General features: G+C 51.4%; 1 protein-coding gene across 1 annotated transcript; it reads left to right on the top strand.

Annotated features, from left to right (window-relative positions):
• Positions 1 to 7905: 7905 nt before the first annotated feature.
• On the top strand, positions 7906 to 12536 carry Ccl1 (C-C motif chemokine ligand 1). The gene is made up of 3 exons (XM_046456106.2): positions 7906 to 10035; positions 11174 to 11285; positions 12340 to 12536. The coding sequence occupies exons 1-3, from the start codon at positions 9882 to 9884 to the stop codon at positions 12434 to 12436; spliced, it is 363 nt and encodes a 120-aa protein (XP_046312062.1). The 5' UTR covers positions 7906 to 9881; the 3' UTR covers positions 12437 to 12536.
• The last annotated feature ends 1097 nt before the right edge of the window (positions 12537 to 13633 follow it).

The raw sequence follows: 13633 nt of genomic DNA, 5'->3' as shown, positions 1-13633 counted from the left end.
CCCCAACAGGAGGCAGAATCAGGGCATCAAGGCTTCCTGGCAGAAGAGCGGTGCCATTTCTGTGGTCACCGTCTTGAAATTCTTAGCTGTTGGACGAGAGGTCCATCATTTCCATTTTGCAAATCAGATAACCCATTTGGTCGTGGGACGGGGCTGGTGGGACTCAACCACTCAGCTGAGTCCAGCCAGAGGCTGGAGCCTTGGCTGGGTGGGAAGCGAGGCTCACCAGCCACAGCTGAGAAACAGGACCCAGCTGACTTGGGATCAGCTTTTCAGAGGAGCTAAAGAAAAGGCCTCAGGTAAACCAAGAAGAAAAGGAGCAAATAAGACATGCAGGAGTCACAGCTGCCACTTGGCTCTGTCTGGAGTCCTTACAATAGCCCTCAGGCCGGGGCACTGTGAACTCCGTTTGCAGAGGTCCGGGGAGATGATCGGAAGGGGTCAGGCACTCTTGAGTAGCAACCTGAATTAAAGTGCAGGCGACTGACCCCAGAGCCTGCTGTTCTGTGCACCACATCAGAAGGTGGAGAGGCAGCCTAGAAGATGGAAAGCTGGGCTCTGATTGGTCAGTGCCTCTGAGGCCTGGCTCCAGTTGCTGAGGGCAGGGGTCAGGGCTCAGGGCTCAGGGCAGTCTCTGTGCTCAGGTGAGCTCACTTCAGAGACTGCCCTGAGTCCCCACCCCTAGAGATGGGACCTTCCCACATTTTAGGTGAGAAAATTGATGCCCAGAGACCCCACCCCCAAGCTGCCCTAGAGATGGGATCTTCTCTCCACAGGGGCCAGGCCTGAGAGACCTGGGTGGGCGGGCAGGCAGGCAGGCATCCTGGCCAGGCCCAGCTTGGCCTCCAGGGTTCTGGACACAGGATGCATTGGGAAATGGACTGTGGGCTCTGTTGTGTCCCAGGTCACCCTGCCTGCCACCCCAGGGAGGGGAGGGGACTTTCCCAGCAGCCTGTGGGGAGTCTCCTCAGTGAGGGGTGGCCTTGTGGGTTGCAGTGGGCATACTTTAGAGTCATTGATGCCACTTCCTGCGCCCGCATTTTTGCTCTGTGGGTGAAAATACTTTTCCTCCCTCCATTCCCTGCAAGGGTGGGTGCTGCCCCGGCCTCAGCTGGGGCTTGGCAAGACTTCAGCACCTGGGGCTCCCGTGCTGCCCACCTTCCGTCTCTGTCCACAACTCAGCTCTGCAGACATCAGCCCAAAGCCAGCAAATCACAGAGGAAGCCCACTAAGTCTCCATGTGACAGCCCACCTTTCCTTGTTCGGCCTCAGGCTCCTCGTCTATGCTGTGACCAGGTCCACCCAGTTCTTTCTAAGGGCTCTGTCCACTCTGTGGGATGGGGGCCAGGAGCAGGGAGGACAAAAGGTCCAGGGGCTTTGTGAGCAGCAGTCTGGCTGTGGGGTGTGCTGAGCCGCAGGATGGTGCAGCCTCAGACTGCGGGGGCTGGGCTTGCGTTTGGTGCAGGGCCAGGGGCTTGAGAACCACTCAGCTGAGTCCAAGCCCACGTCCCACCTGGGAGGCCCCCTGCCGTCTGACCTCCTCAGTGCTTGCTAGGTTTCAGAGGGGGACATTATAACGAGGTTCGAGGGTGGTGAGGGATCCCGGTGCCGCATTAGTTCCCTCGGGTCTATGCGTTCTTCATCCTCCTCAGTGAGAGAAGGGGCGTCTCTGGCGCTCTCCTCAGCGTGCTCCTTAGCAGGACTGTTTGTGGTGGACAGGCCTCGTCCAAACTGCTAGTTGCACCAGGGGTGGGCAAGGTGGTGTGGGCAGGGGCTGGGGAGCAGAATCTGCCCTCGCCTGCAGACCCAGGGAGCCACTTGATGCCAGACTAGGGAGGGTCTCAGCAGCCGTCCAGGCCAAAGCCGTCCAGGCCAAATGGTGGTCATCTAGGCCAGGGACTTCTGAAGGGGCGGATTGTGGCACTGGCTTTTCTAGACATCCCAACTGCTCTGGATTCAGACTTGAGGGCCTCATGTGTCCTTCAAGCGTGTGTCCTTTGTGTTAAATTTCCCAAATGGTCCCAATACGAGTTCCATTTCTAGAGCCACAAGAAGATAGCCAGAAGGTGAGAAAGTCGATACCCAGGGAGTGGAGGTGACTCATCTAAGCTCCTGGAGAAAAGAAGTGACGAAGCCCGAGTCCCCATACCCTGATTACCACATGCCCGTTTCTCTTCGGACCCCCACCCCTCCTCCTAGAGCCTGGCCCCCCTCCCTTCCTTCTGTCCTCAGCCTTCAGCATGGAACCTGAGTCCTACCCACAAGTCTAGTCCCACTCTCTTCTGAGCAAAAGATTGGCCCTCTCTGTTGACAGTAGGGTACAAAGGACGAGCCTAGTAAACAGGAACTTGTGCAACCAGACCCAGGCCTCCTCCACCCCTGCGTTTCTAGCTACTCCCCAGTTATCCTGCCTCCTGCCCCCAGTTCTGAAGGCACCGGCCCACGCACTGCTGTGATGTCACTGTTCCCATTTGCCTGGAGAAATATGTCGCGCCCCGTTCCTGTGCATGAACTTTCCAAATAAACCTGTAAGAAGAAACCATTATTATCCCCATTGAGACGAGGCTCAGAGGTTAAGCAACTCGAAGAAGCCACACACTAGTGTTCAGAGGAGCTGGGGCTGGGACACAGCACCCTGGCCCCAGGGCCCACTCAGAACCATTGCACACCAGGGTGGACCCCTCCTGGCAAATCTCACCGTCCCCTTTCCAGGTTCAGCTGAAACGTCACACTAAAACCCAAGGAGCCCGCCCTCAGCCTTTGGTATTCGCACTAGTGACGGTCCTTGCTGTCTGTGCTCAGCTGTTGGTTGGTATGTGTTGTCCTCCCTGGGCCCGCGCCCTGGAGGACAGCTCTGTGCAGCTGTGTCCCCTCCAGCCTGACTGTGCAGGGGCTGTAAACAGTGGACCCTCCAAAGACATTCTCAGAGGGGATGAATGAATGAATGAAGGAGCTTGTCACTGAACTACAGCTGTCACTGCATTCCAAATGTGCAATGGTGCCCATCGGCACATACACTGGCCGCCTGTGTGACTTCTGTGTGTCCCCTAACCTCTTCATACTGAGTGAGGTTACAACTCTCCTTCTCAGTGGGGTGCAGTGGCGCATGCCAGTAATCCCAGTGGCTCAGGAAGCTGAAGCAGGAGGATCGTGAGTTCAAAACCTGCCTCAGCAACTTAGCGAGGCCTAAGAAATTTAGCAAGAGCCTATCTTTTTTTTTTAAAGACATATTTTTTAAAAAATATTTTTTAGAATATTTTTTAATTGTAGTTGAACACAATACCTTTAATTCATTAATTTATTTTATGTGGTGCTGAGGATCAAGCCCAGTGCCTCACACGTGCCAGGTGAGTGCTCTACCGCTGAGCCAAATCTTCATCTTGTCGGATTAGGTCCTGATTTCCTTAATAAGACTCCTATATAGACAGAAATAAAATCAAGAACCACTAAATGAGATGGATTCAAACAAAAAAGCTTCTCAGCAAAAGAAACAATCAGTGAGGTGAAAAGAGCCTACAGAATGGGAGCAAATTTTTACCACATGCACATCAGATACAGCACTAATCTCCAGGAGATAAAGAACTCAAAAAACTTAACACCAAAAAATCAAATAACCCAATCAATAAATGGGCCAAGAAACTGAACAGACACTTCTCAGAAGATGATACACAATTAATCAACAAATATAGGAAAAAAGGTTCAACATCTCTAGCAATTAGAGAAATGCAAATCAAAACTAAGATTTCATCTCACTCAACTCAGAATGGCAGCTATTAAGACTACAAACAACAAAAAGTGTTGGTGAGGATGTGGGGGAAAATGGCAGACTCTTACATTGCTGGTAGGACTGCAAATTGGTGCAACCAATCTGGAAAGCAGTATGGAGAATCTTTGGAAAACTTGGAATGGAATCACCATTTGACCCAGATATCCCACTCCTCAGTTTATATCCACAGGACTTAAAAACAGCATATACAGAGTCACAGCCACATCAATGTTTATAGCAGCTCAATTCACAATAGCTAAATTGTGGAACCAACCTAGATGCCTTTCAATAGATGAATGGATAAAGAAAATGTGGTATATACATACACAATGGAATATTATTCAGCATTAAAAGAGAATAAAATCATGGCATTTGCAGGTAAATGGATGGAGCTGGAGAACATCATGCTAAGTGAAGTAAGCCAATCCCCCCCCAAACCAAAGGCCGAATGTGATGATTCATAATGCGGATGGGTGGGGGAGCATGGGAAGAATGGAGGAACTTTCAATAGGGCAAAGGGGAGGGAGGGGAAGGGAGGGAGTGGGGGGGGGTAGGAAATATGGTGGAATGAGATGGACATCATTACCCTAAAGACATGTATGAAGACACAAATGGAGTGACTCTACTTTGTGTACAACCAGAGACATGAAATATTGTGCTCTATATGTGTACTAGGAATTGAAATGCATTCTGCTGTCATGTCTAACAAATCCGAATAAATAAATAAATTTTAAAAAGATCCTGTCTTAAAAATAAAAAGGAGTAGGTATGTGGCTCAGTGGTTAAGCTGAGTTCAATCCCTGGTACAAAAACAAAACCAAATTAACAACAAAAAATAGATTTCCTCCTCTCCAGCATAATCCCCGCACACCACCAGGAGTTGGGTACCGTAGAACAAAATGCTGACCTTGATGGAGGGCTTCCTGCCCTCTGGAAGTTTCCAGGCAGGGGTGTGTGTATGAGGAGGACTAGGAAACTGCCACAGTATGAGACGCCTGCTGCTGGTGGGATGGTGGGGGGACAGGGAAGGGGACGGGTCACTCCAGGAGCTTGGGGGTCACAGCCTGCAGGGTCTCCACCACATGAAGCCAGAAACAGGCTCCAGGCAGAAGGGCCGGTGAAGTTCCAGGATCCATGCAGAACAGGACAGTGAGCCAGGCTGTGTGGCCAGAGCCCTGTGGCCACGCTGGGCAGGACTCTGTGAGCAGAGCCGACGTTTGCACTTCACCCCAGCACAGCAGGCCACGTTGTCAGGCTCAGCAGCACACAGAGAAGCTGGCAATGGCCGCTGCTGCGACATCCTTGGGCACCCTCAGGCTGCCTGTTGCTGCGCGAGGCACGATGGCTCTTTTACATGGAGACTGAGCGGTACACCGGGGTGGGGGTGGGGGGCCCTAAGGAGAACTGAAGTGTGCAGCGGTAGGAAGAAACGGAGGAAGATTTTCCTGCCCCAGGAGGCGGGGCTTTGGATTCCCGGTGGGGGAGGGGTGCTGCGCATCCACGCTGTGGGCGGGGCCAGCGGACCTGGGCCAGGGCCCCAGAGGACCCTGCGCTCCTGTCGGCAGCAGCACAAAGCCTGGACTGGGTGTCAGCAGCACCAGCTTAGAAGGAAGGAGGCTAGGAAGTTGGCCCCTATAGGAAGGTGGTGGCATTGCCTTGGTCACCTGTGGACACCTCACCGTGGTCCAGGACCCAGGAGGAAAGGGGACCTGGTGCGAGAGGTGACAGCTTCCATACACTCTGCAGCTCTCAGGATGCTGTCCCCTGGAGCTTGTCTCACTTTTCCCACCATGACCTGCGCCCCAGTGGGCTGTCAGTCCCCGAGGGCAGAGCTGTGCCCTGCTTGTCCCCGGGGTGTTAGGTACATGTAGGGTACTCCACAAGGGGCTTCAACCTTCCAACTTTCCTTTCCTTCTCCTCTCCCCTCCCTCCCTCTTACACATCACTTAACCCTTCAGATAGCTCAAAATTAGGTTAAAATCGGGGGAGCTTATTTTGAAATCAACAGGGAGAGATGTAGCAGGACCAAGTTTGCACTGGAGCTTATGAGAGGGAACAGAGCTCAGAAAGCCTCAGCTACTTGCCCAAGACCAAGCGTGGAGCTGAGATTTCACTCAGTGATGCCTGACTCCAGAGAGCATCCTATTCCTCCAGACAGGAAGGAAAACCAGGAAGGAAACTAGGAAGACTCAGTCCCAGAGGTGGATAAAACAACAAGTATTTCTGCACCTCTGTGGTGCTGAGAAAATGCCTTTTCCCCATGGGTCTCTGGCCATGGGGGAGCTGAGCTGAGCTGTGACTGAAGAGCAGGTGGCCAGGCAGGCGCCAATCCACCTGGTCAGCAAGGGGGAGGCAAGAGAGCCTGGAACCCATGGACACCACTGGAAGTGATGATTTTAAGATGGATCACACTGGTTGAAGTCTGTCTGGTCTCTGTCTTCAGTAAATTAGTACCTATTTCAGAAAAGATGACTAATAAAAATAACGACCTTCAGGCACCTCCTAGCTTCTAAACATCGAATCAGAAGAAAAATTTTGTTTGCTGGGAAAACTGGTTATCTACATGTAGAAGAACGAAACTAGATCCGTCTCTCACCTGTACAATAGTCAACTCAGAATGGATCATGGACCTAGGAAGTAGACCAGAAACTTGGCAAATGCTAGAAGAAAACAGGGGAAATACTTTAACATAGAGGCTACAGCTATGACATCTTGAGTGGACTCAGGTAGTTCAGAAAGTAATAAGAAGAATCCGTAAATGGGATAGCATCACATTGAACAGCTTCTGCACAGCAAAAGAAACCACAGCATGAAGAGATATTCTAACAGAATGGGAGAAGATTCTTGCCAGCGACTTCTCAGACAGAGGGTTACTATCCTGTATACATAAAGAACACAAACAAATTCAACACCCAAACAACAGCCCAGTCAAGTAATGGCGGATGAACAGACCCTTCTCAGAAGAAGAAAATTCAGATGGTCAACAATTTTATGAAAATACTCAGCATCTTTGGCCATCAGGGAAATTAAAATAACAACTACACTGAGATTCCATCAGAACAGCAGTCATCAAGAATACAAACAATAATAAATGCTGGTGACGATGTGGGGAAAGGGGTTAGACACTGTAGGAACGTAAATTGGTAGAGCCACTATAGAAATCAATATGGAGGTGCCTCAAAAAAACTAAAAATAGAACTACCACATGATCCACCTTTACCACTACTAGGTATTTATCCAGAAGAATTAAAGTCAGCATAATATATATAATATATCCTCATGATTATAGTACCACAATTCACAATAGCCAAGTTATAGAACCAGTCTAGGTATCAACAGATGAATGGATAAAGAAAATGTCACACACACACACACACACACACACGTACACTGGAGTATTATTCAGCCATAAAGAAGAATGAAGTTGAGTCATTTGAAGGAAAATGGATGGAACTGGAGAGCATTAAGTTAAGCAAAATAAGTCAGACATAGAACAACAAATATCATATTTTTCTCTTAAATTGGAAGCTAGAAAGGAAAAAAATGACATCATGAAGGTAAAAAGAAGGTAGAGGAAGGGGATCAAGGGAGGGAGGGGGAGGGTAAGGGAAGCTATCAGGGAGTGAAATTGATCAAATTCTGTTATATGCCTGTATGATCATTCCCCAAGGAAACCCGCTATTCTGTATAATTAACATGCATCAATAAAAAAGGAAAGATTTATTTATACGAGTCATGATGTTTATCCTGAGGGTGTTTCCTGCACAGGCATCCTTCCTAGGTCATTTCGTCCCGGCTCACACAATGTGGCAAATATCTTAGGGAGTTATCACTTGGTCCTGGCCCTTGGGCTAGGGCCTAGAGATGAAGTCCCTGCCGTCGATGGCCACGTTGGAGTGGGGAGATGCCTGTGTGGCCCATGAAGCTGCTGTGTGGTCAGAGCCTGCAGTAAGTCCCCTCCAGGTACCAAGGGGGCCTCGGGAGGAAAGGCATGACTAAGTCTTGCTGGTCCTTCTTCCTGTGTGGGGCTGGTGGTGGCCACAGCAAGGGGGAGGAGGGGAAATGAGCTGTTGGAGGGGCAGCCCCAAGAGGAGGGGGAGGGCAAAGAATTTCCTGGGTGACCACACTGTTCCCTCTCCATTTGTCAAGTCTAAGGGACCCATAGTTACATTTGGCCAATCAACTCCCCTCTTCCCAGAGATGCCGGGGTAATGGAATAAAACTCCATCCATCTCCAGGGACCAAGGGAACAAACAGGAGAGGGACAACAGTGATCTCAACTACTTCTACTATTTTGGGGGTGACAGAAAACCCCCCAAATGGCTTCTGGTTCAGCAGAAGTAATGAGCTGAACATATTCTCAGGGACAGGTGCACTTGGAGGTCAGATGGCCAGGGCTCAAGTCCTACCACCCTGTCTCTGCAACCCATTCTCAATAGGAGCAAGTGACTTTCCTTTCTGAGAGTCATTTTGATCCAGGATACTATGAAGAACTCATGGCAGATGCACAATTCTTTCCTTCTGGTGCCGAGAGAATCACTTGGAGTTTTCTTTCTCTAGCATGAACAGGCACATGCATTTTTCATTCTGATTGTGACATGGGGCCAAGACTTTCACACCTTGGCAAAAGCTCTCAGAAAAATATAAGAGCCACCATTGCGGATGGTCTTGAAGGACACTTTCAACCCAGCCATGCCAGAGCATCAAGGAGGGCTGCAGGAATATAAGACCTTCCTGTAGTGACCCAGGCACAGGGACATTCAAAGCAGGAGGAGATCCTGTTGGTGTGGGAAAGCACAAGCAACTTGGTGGAGACAGTGGTATTGGAAACGGACGGGGTGTTCCCAGAGGGAGAGAGAGAGGTCACAACAGGATGAAAGAATCCACTGAGACCTAACAAAAAGCACCATAAGTGTCCAGTGGGTTGCTTGCACATCACCCAATGGACGGTGGGGAGCCACTGCAGGGGTCTGAGCTGGCAAGTTCACGATCAAATAGACCTGTCCAGCCACCCCTCTACAACTCTATCATGCACCTGGGCCTCATGTTCCACACGTACGTTTGACTCAGCTACCTTTTCCTGAGCACCTGTGGATGGGATCATGAGGAACACACAGGTGCACGGGGCTATGTGCTGTGTCTTCCAAGCAATGGATTTAATGTCTGAACTGGCCCCTCGGAAGTCACATCTCTCTTTAGCCATTCCCCGTTACACCCCCACAGTCCAGCTTTGCCTCTGGACTTGGAATGAAGTGTGCTCCCATGTTCCTTGAGGTCCTTGCAGAAACCCCTTCCCCTCCCTAGCACGGCCCTCCCCACACCAGCCTGCAGGAGACCTTGCCTAAAGATCACTCTCGGACACTACAGGGTGAGGTGGCTTCTCGCCCTCCTCAGGGCTCAGGTCATGTCCTCTCTGTTGCAGTCCTTACACTGCATGGCTTTATCTTGTTTGTCTATGCGTTGAGGCACAATAGCTCAGCTCAGGCCCTGCATCTCCTTGGGAGCTGTCTTCCCTGGGGCTAAGGAAAGACCCAGAACAGGGTAAGCAGAGTAAGTGCTGAGGACTAAGAAAATAGAAATACCAAATACCGGGGGCCAGGCACTGGCCACAGAGACTCTTCTTTCGTTCTTAGGTCCCTCTGTGTGATATGCATTCTTATTGCCATCTTGGATGGCTCTGTGACTTGGGCAAGGGCAGGCCACTGTGAGTTTGCAGAACGGGGATTCCAAGGCAAGCCTGTGTTTCTGCACAGGCCCAGAACGCTTCTGCTCCATCCTGCTCCACGGGTCATGCGTGGCAACCGGCTGGGATGGAACTGTGTGGGCTAGAGAAGCCACACACAGGCCACTTCCTCTCGCTCACCTTTCTTGACTTCCCACTCAGCCAGGAGAGCTTCTTCGAGATCTTTATCTTGGCTCCTGCACTTGGGGAAGTTCCTGAGGCCAACCAGCACCCAAACATACCTCGAATGTCATCTAGGAGAGATGAGGAAAGGATTTTTCCATGTGGTCACTGGGTGTGAGTAACTGTCCCTGTCCCTGTGACTCCCACCTCTTCCCCTTGTCCTGGGAAACCCCACCCCAGGTCTTCAGATAAAAGCTCTAGGCACCGAGGATGAGACCAGAGAGAGTTACCTTGGCTTCACCCAACACACCGAGGCTGCTCCAAAGAGGCGGGAGCCAAACATCCGAGATGAAACTGACCTCTGTGGCCCTGGTGTGCCTGCTGCTGGCTGCAACATGGCCACAAGACGTGGACAGCAAGAGCAGTAAGTGTGGTCCGAGTCCCTTGGCTTACCCCCGGGGAGGGCAGGCAGGCAGGCGGGTGCTCTGGGGGTTTGGGCAGGACTCACCTTGAACTCACCCACTCTGTCTGCCTTCCTCCTACCTGAAGAGGAGGAATGGGGGATTCCAGTGGGCTGGGGGCAGAGCTGGCCAGTAGGACCATGAACCAGGAGCAAACATGGAGAGCTTTGAAGTTGCCAGCTTCAGCCTGAGGAGGCTCTGTCTGGTCCAGACCCTGCAGGCAGTTGGAGGAATTGCAAAATTTTTAAGTCAAGCTGGGAGCCCTGAGGACCAGAGGAGGAGCCGGGCCTTGCCTCGGGTCTTGCCTCCACAGTGTGTTAGATCATGGGCAGAATCTGCAAGCAGGACCAAGGTTCGAGCCGTTTAATAGTAGGCTAACGTTGAGCAAGTCTTGGGCCCTTTAATTCTCAGATGGATTTCTCTCTTGGTAAAAATGGAGTTTGGTAATGCAGACCCTCCAGGGTTGGAGGAATATCCATCTAGTAATAGACATGAAAGTTTTTTTTTTTTTTTTTTTAACTAGGAGGAAGGAGCCAATATTGGAATGCAAAGTTTTGGGGGCTGGGGAGTGGGTAGATGAAAGAGGAATGTAGAAACCAGTCGAGTAGGGGTGGAGCCTGGAGCCAGCTAAGCATCAGGGGAGCAGGGGAGCTGGCTACTTCTTGGGAGCTCTTCCCTTCTCTTTTTGAGCTCATCTGGCCCCGGGTCTGTGTACTCGGAACCACAGTGTCCTGTGTGCATTGGGCTGACTGATCCCCCAGGTTATGAGGTCTAGAACCCTGGGGACAGAACCATACACTTGGGCTGGAATGTCAAAATAAATGAACCATTAGAAACCAAGGCCTAAAGTCTTTTTTTAATGGAGGAAAGTCTGAGCCAGGCCTGGGTTCCTTCTCACAGCTGCCAGCTAGTTTGCAGGGAGCTCCGATCTGAACCCATCTTCTGACTCTTCACCTAACTCCACACCTGGGTGGCTGCTGAGACCAGGCTGTGCTGGAGCCCTCTGGGTGGTCCCCAAGCCTGGGGCTGTCCTGGGAGGGGCTTTGTGGGTGAGAGGCTGAGAGAGAGGGATGCAAGGTGTCTTCTGTGCTTGTCTCCTAGTGCACGTGTCTTCCTCCCGATGCTGCTTCTCATTTGCGCAGAAAAGGATTTCCCAGAAGACGATCCAGTGTTACAGAGAAACCAGCTCCACCTGCGCTTACCAGGCTGCAATGTGAGTGATCACCTGCCGGGTCCTTCCCCTCCAGAGGGAATGTGGTCGGCAGGAATGACAAGAGCAGACACGAGATGGCGCTGTTCCACAGAATAAGCTTTGTAAATCCGGAGAGCGAGGCCCCCCCCAAAACTCGCATGCAGAGCCGCACTTGGGCGCTAGGGGGCGCGCGGAGCTGCGCAGCAGGTGCCAGGAACTCCTGCAGCGACTTGTTTCTGGCAAGTCCAAGGTGCCAATGACTATATCCCAGTATTGTATGCCCGGAGGAAGGGATTGCTTAACACAAGCACCGGGATTATCATGTAGTGGAAAGAACAAGGTTGTGATGATTATTCGTGCCTCTGCATTTGCTAACCTGTAGTTTGGGGACAGGGAGCTCCTCTGTACCACGTTATCAGGTGGCCTCTATATTGCTTTTGGGTGAAGGGGTTTCAGCATGATGGTTGCATCACACTTGACTGGGGTAACAGACACTGCTCAGCTTTCTAAGGCAGTTTCACGCATGTCATCTCTGCTAAACCCCAGAAGCACACATTTCTGTTATCAGGACGACTTAAGTTCCTGGAGGAAGAGATAGTTGTCTAAGTTCTCCCAGAGAGTAGAGGCAGAGCTGGGCTCTGGACTGGGCAATAGTCAAATTGGGAAGTGGGCAGATCAGAAAAGAACACACACACGAGTCCAGAGAATGAGTGAGGTCCTAGCCGGACAGGAGACACTAAAAGTTGAAGCAGAGAGATATTCAAGGATGCCAATTTTTTTTTTTCATCTAAGCTAATCCTCAGCGTGTCTCCAAAGTCTTCTGTTCCACTCATAATCTCTAGGAGAAGGGTCCAGGAAACTCGATCAATGAGCTCCTGATGCTCTGGATGCCCCCCCCCCCTCCTCCCATGAGCAAGCCACAGATCACAGTGACTTCATATATAAAGGGAAAGAGCAAGGCCCAGAGAGAATACTCAGGGTCACCTGGGTGCGTGGACGTGGAGAGGGGACTTGGGCACGGTACCCAGTGGGTGACTCTGGCGACTCAGCCCACTCCTGTGTTCTTTGTTCACAGTTTCAAGCTGAAGGGAGGCAGAGAGAGCTGTGCCTTGAAGACAGAGAGATGGGTTCAGGGTTACTTGGGAAAACTGAAACCCTGCCTGCTGGTGTGAAGATGAGCGGTTCTTGTCCATCCTGGCCTCTGGAGATCCCTGGGTTTCACTCGTCCCCCCAACTTCCAACTCAGAGGATGTGCTCAGTCTTGATAAGCTATGTGGTTGCACTTTATCTATTTAAATTCTAGAAACTTCAAACTCCTGCTCTCCTGTGTTTCTTGGGGTTCACAAGGATTTCAGGGGGCACACTCGAGTCACACTGGGGGATGGAGGACAGAGGCTGGAGGGCTGGGGAGGAGGAGGGAGACCCCAGGGACCTGGCGCCAGGGGAAGTGACAGTTGCCAACAGGAACCAGCAAATGACTCAGTGCCTCCCAGCATGGCCTTTGCCTGGGGTGAGTTTTGACCCAGGCCTGCAGCTTCTCTGCCTCTAGGACTGGCAGCTGAAGTGGAGGCAGAGTAGGGCAGCAAGGAGGGCCAGGCTGGGCCACACTGGGCTGCAGGACCCTCTCCCTCCCTTGCCCTGTCCAGAGAGTTTAGGTGGTGATGATATCTAATGACCTAAATAGGGGGCGTCTTATGAGACTGTCTTCCAGAAAAAGGGTGCCACCCCATTTTATAAATGAGACAACTAAGGGCCAGAGAGGGACGCCCAGAAGTTCAGGGCTAGATCTGGCATTAGAGTTCAGAGATCCTGGGCCTGAGCTCTGTCTATCTACCTGGTGTCCCAAGTCGGCAGTGTGCACAGGGACCTGTCTCCGCTGCTCCAGGGATAGGCCCTGCACACCTGTTCACAGGACCCTCCCGTCGCTAGGAAAGTCCTGGTGGAGGTATGACTTGGGGGCTAGATCTGATAGACATGCCATTGTAGCTCATCTGGAGGAGTGAGACAGTCTTGGGAAGAGCAGAGGAACCTGGATGGTCATGTAGGAAGAGGAGGCCCCGTCCCTTTAAGAGGGACAGTCATAAGTTCCAATTTGTGTAAAGTGTGATTTGAGAACAGTGAAGGTGGGGAGTGAATTCTGGGTCTCAGGATTGGCATCCCTTTTCTGGCCAGCGTGATGGCTTCGGGGAGAAGATCTAATGCCCTGAGTCTCAGGCCTTCTCCCTCTTTCTCCAGCACGCGACATGTCACCCGTCTGGCGGGATCTTAATCCCCCTGCTCCTCCATCCATGAGGCCCTGCTTTGGGCCCTGCTTCTTCCTGCCTGGCCTGAGGCAGTAGATCGCTCTCCGCCTTCCCCTCCCAATTCTA

This window comes from Marmota monax, unplaced genomic scaffold (genome assembly GCF_021218885.2).
Source record: "Marmota monax isolate L192 unplaced genomic scaffold, Marmota_monax_Labrador192_F-V1.1 WCK01_AAM20220418_F8-fsc00317, whole genome shotgun sequence".
NCBI lineage: Eukaryota > Metazoa > Chordata > Mammalia > Rodentia > Sciuridae > Marmota > Marmota monax.
This window is presented reverse-complemented; position numbering and strand designations above follow the sequence as displayed.

Bases quoted from the DNA above. Each gene is read 5' to 3' on its own strand.
- Ccl1 (XM_046456106.2), top strand. From the start codon at position 9,882: ATGAGACCAGAGAGAGTTACCTTGGCTTCACCCAACACACCGAGGCTG. The intron at 10,036-11,173 runs GTAAGTGTGGTC...CTTGTCTCCTAG, and splicing joins AGACGTGGACAGCAAGAGCA to TGCACGTGTCTTCCTCCCGA. The intron at 11,286-12,339 runs GTGAGTGATCAC...CTTTGTTCACAG, and splicing joins TGCGCTTACCAGGCTGCAAT to TTTCAAGCTGAAGGGAGGCA.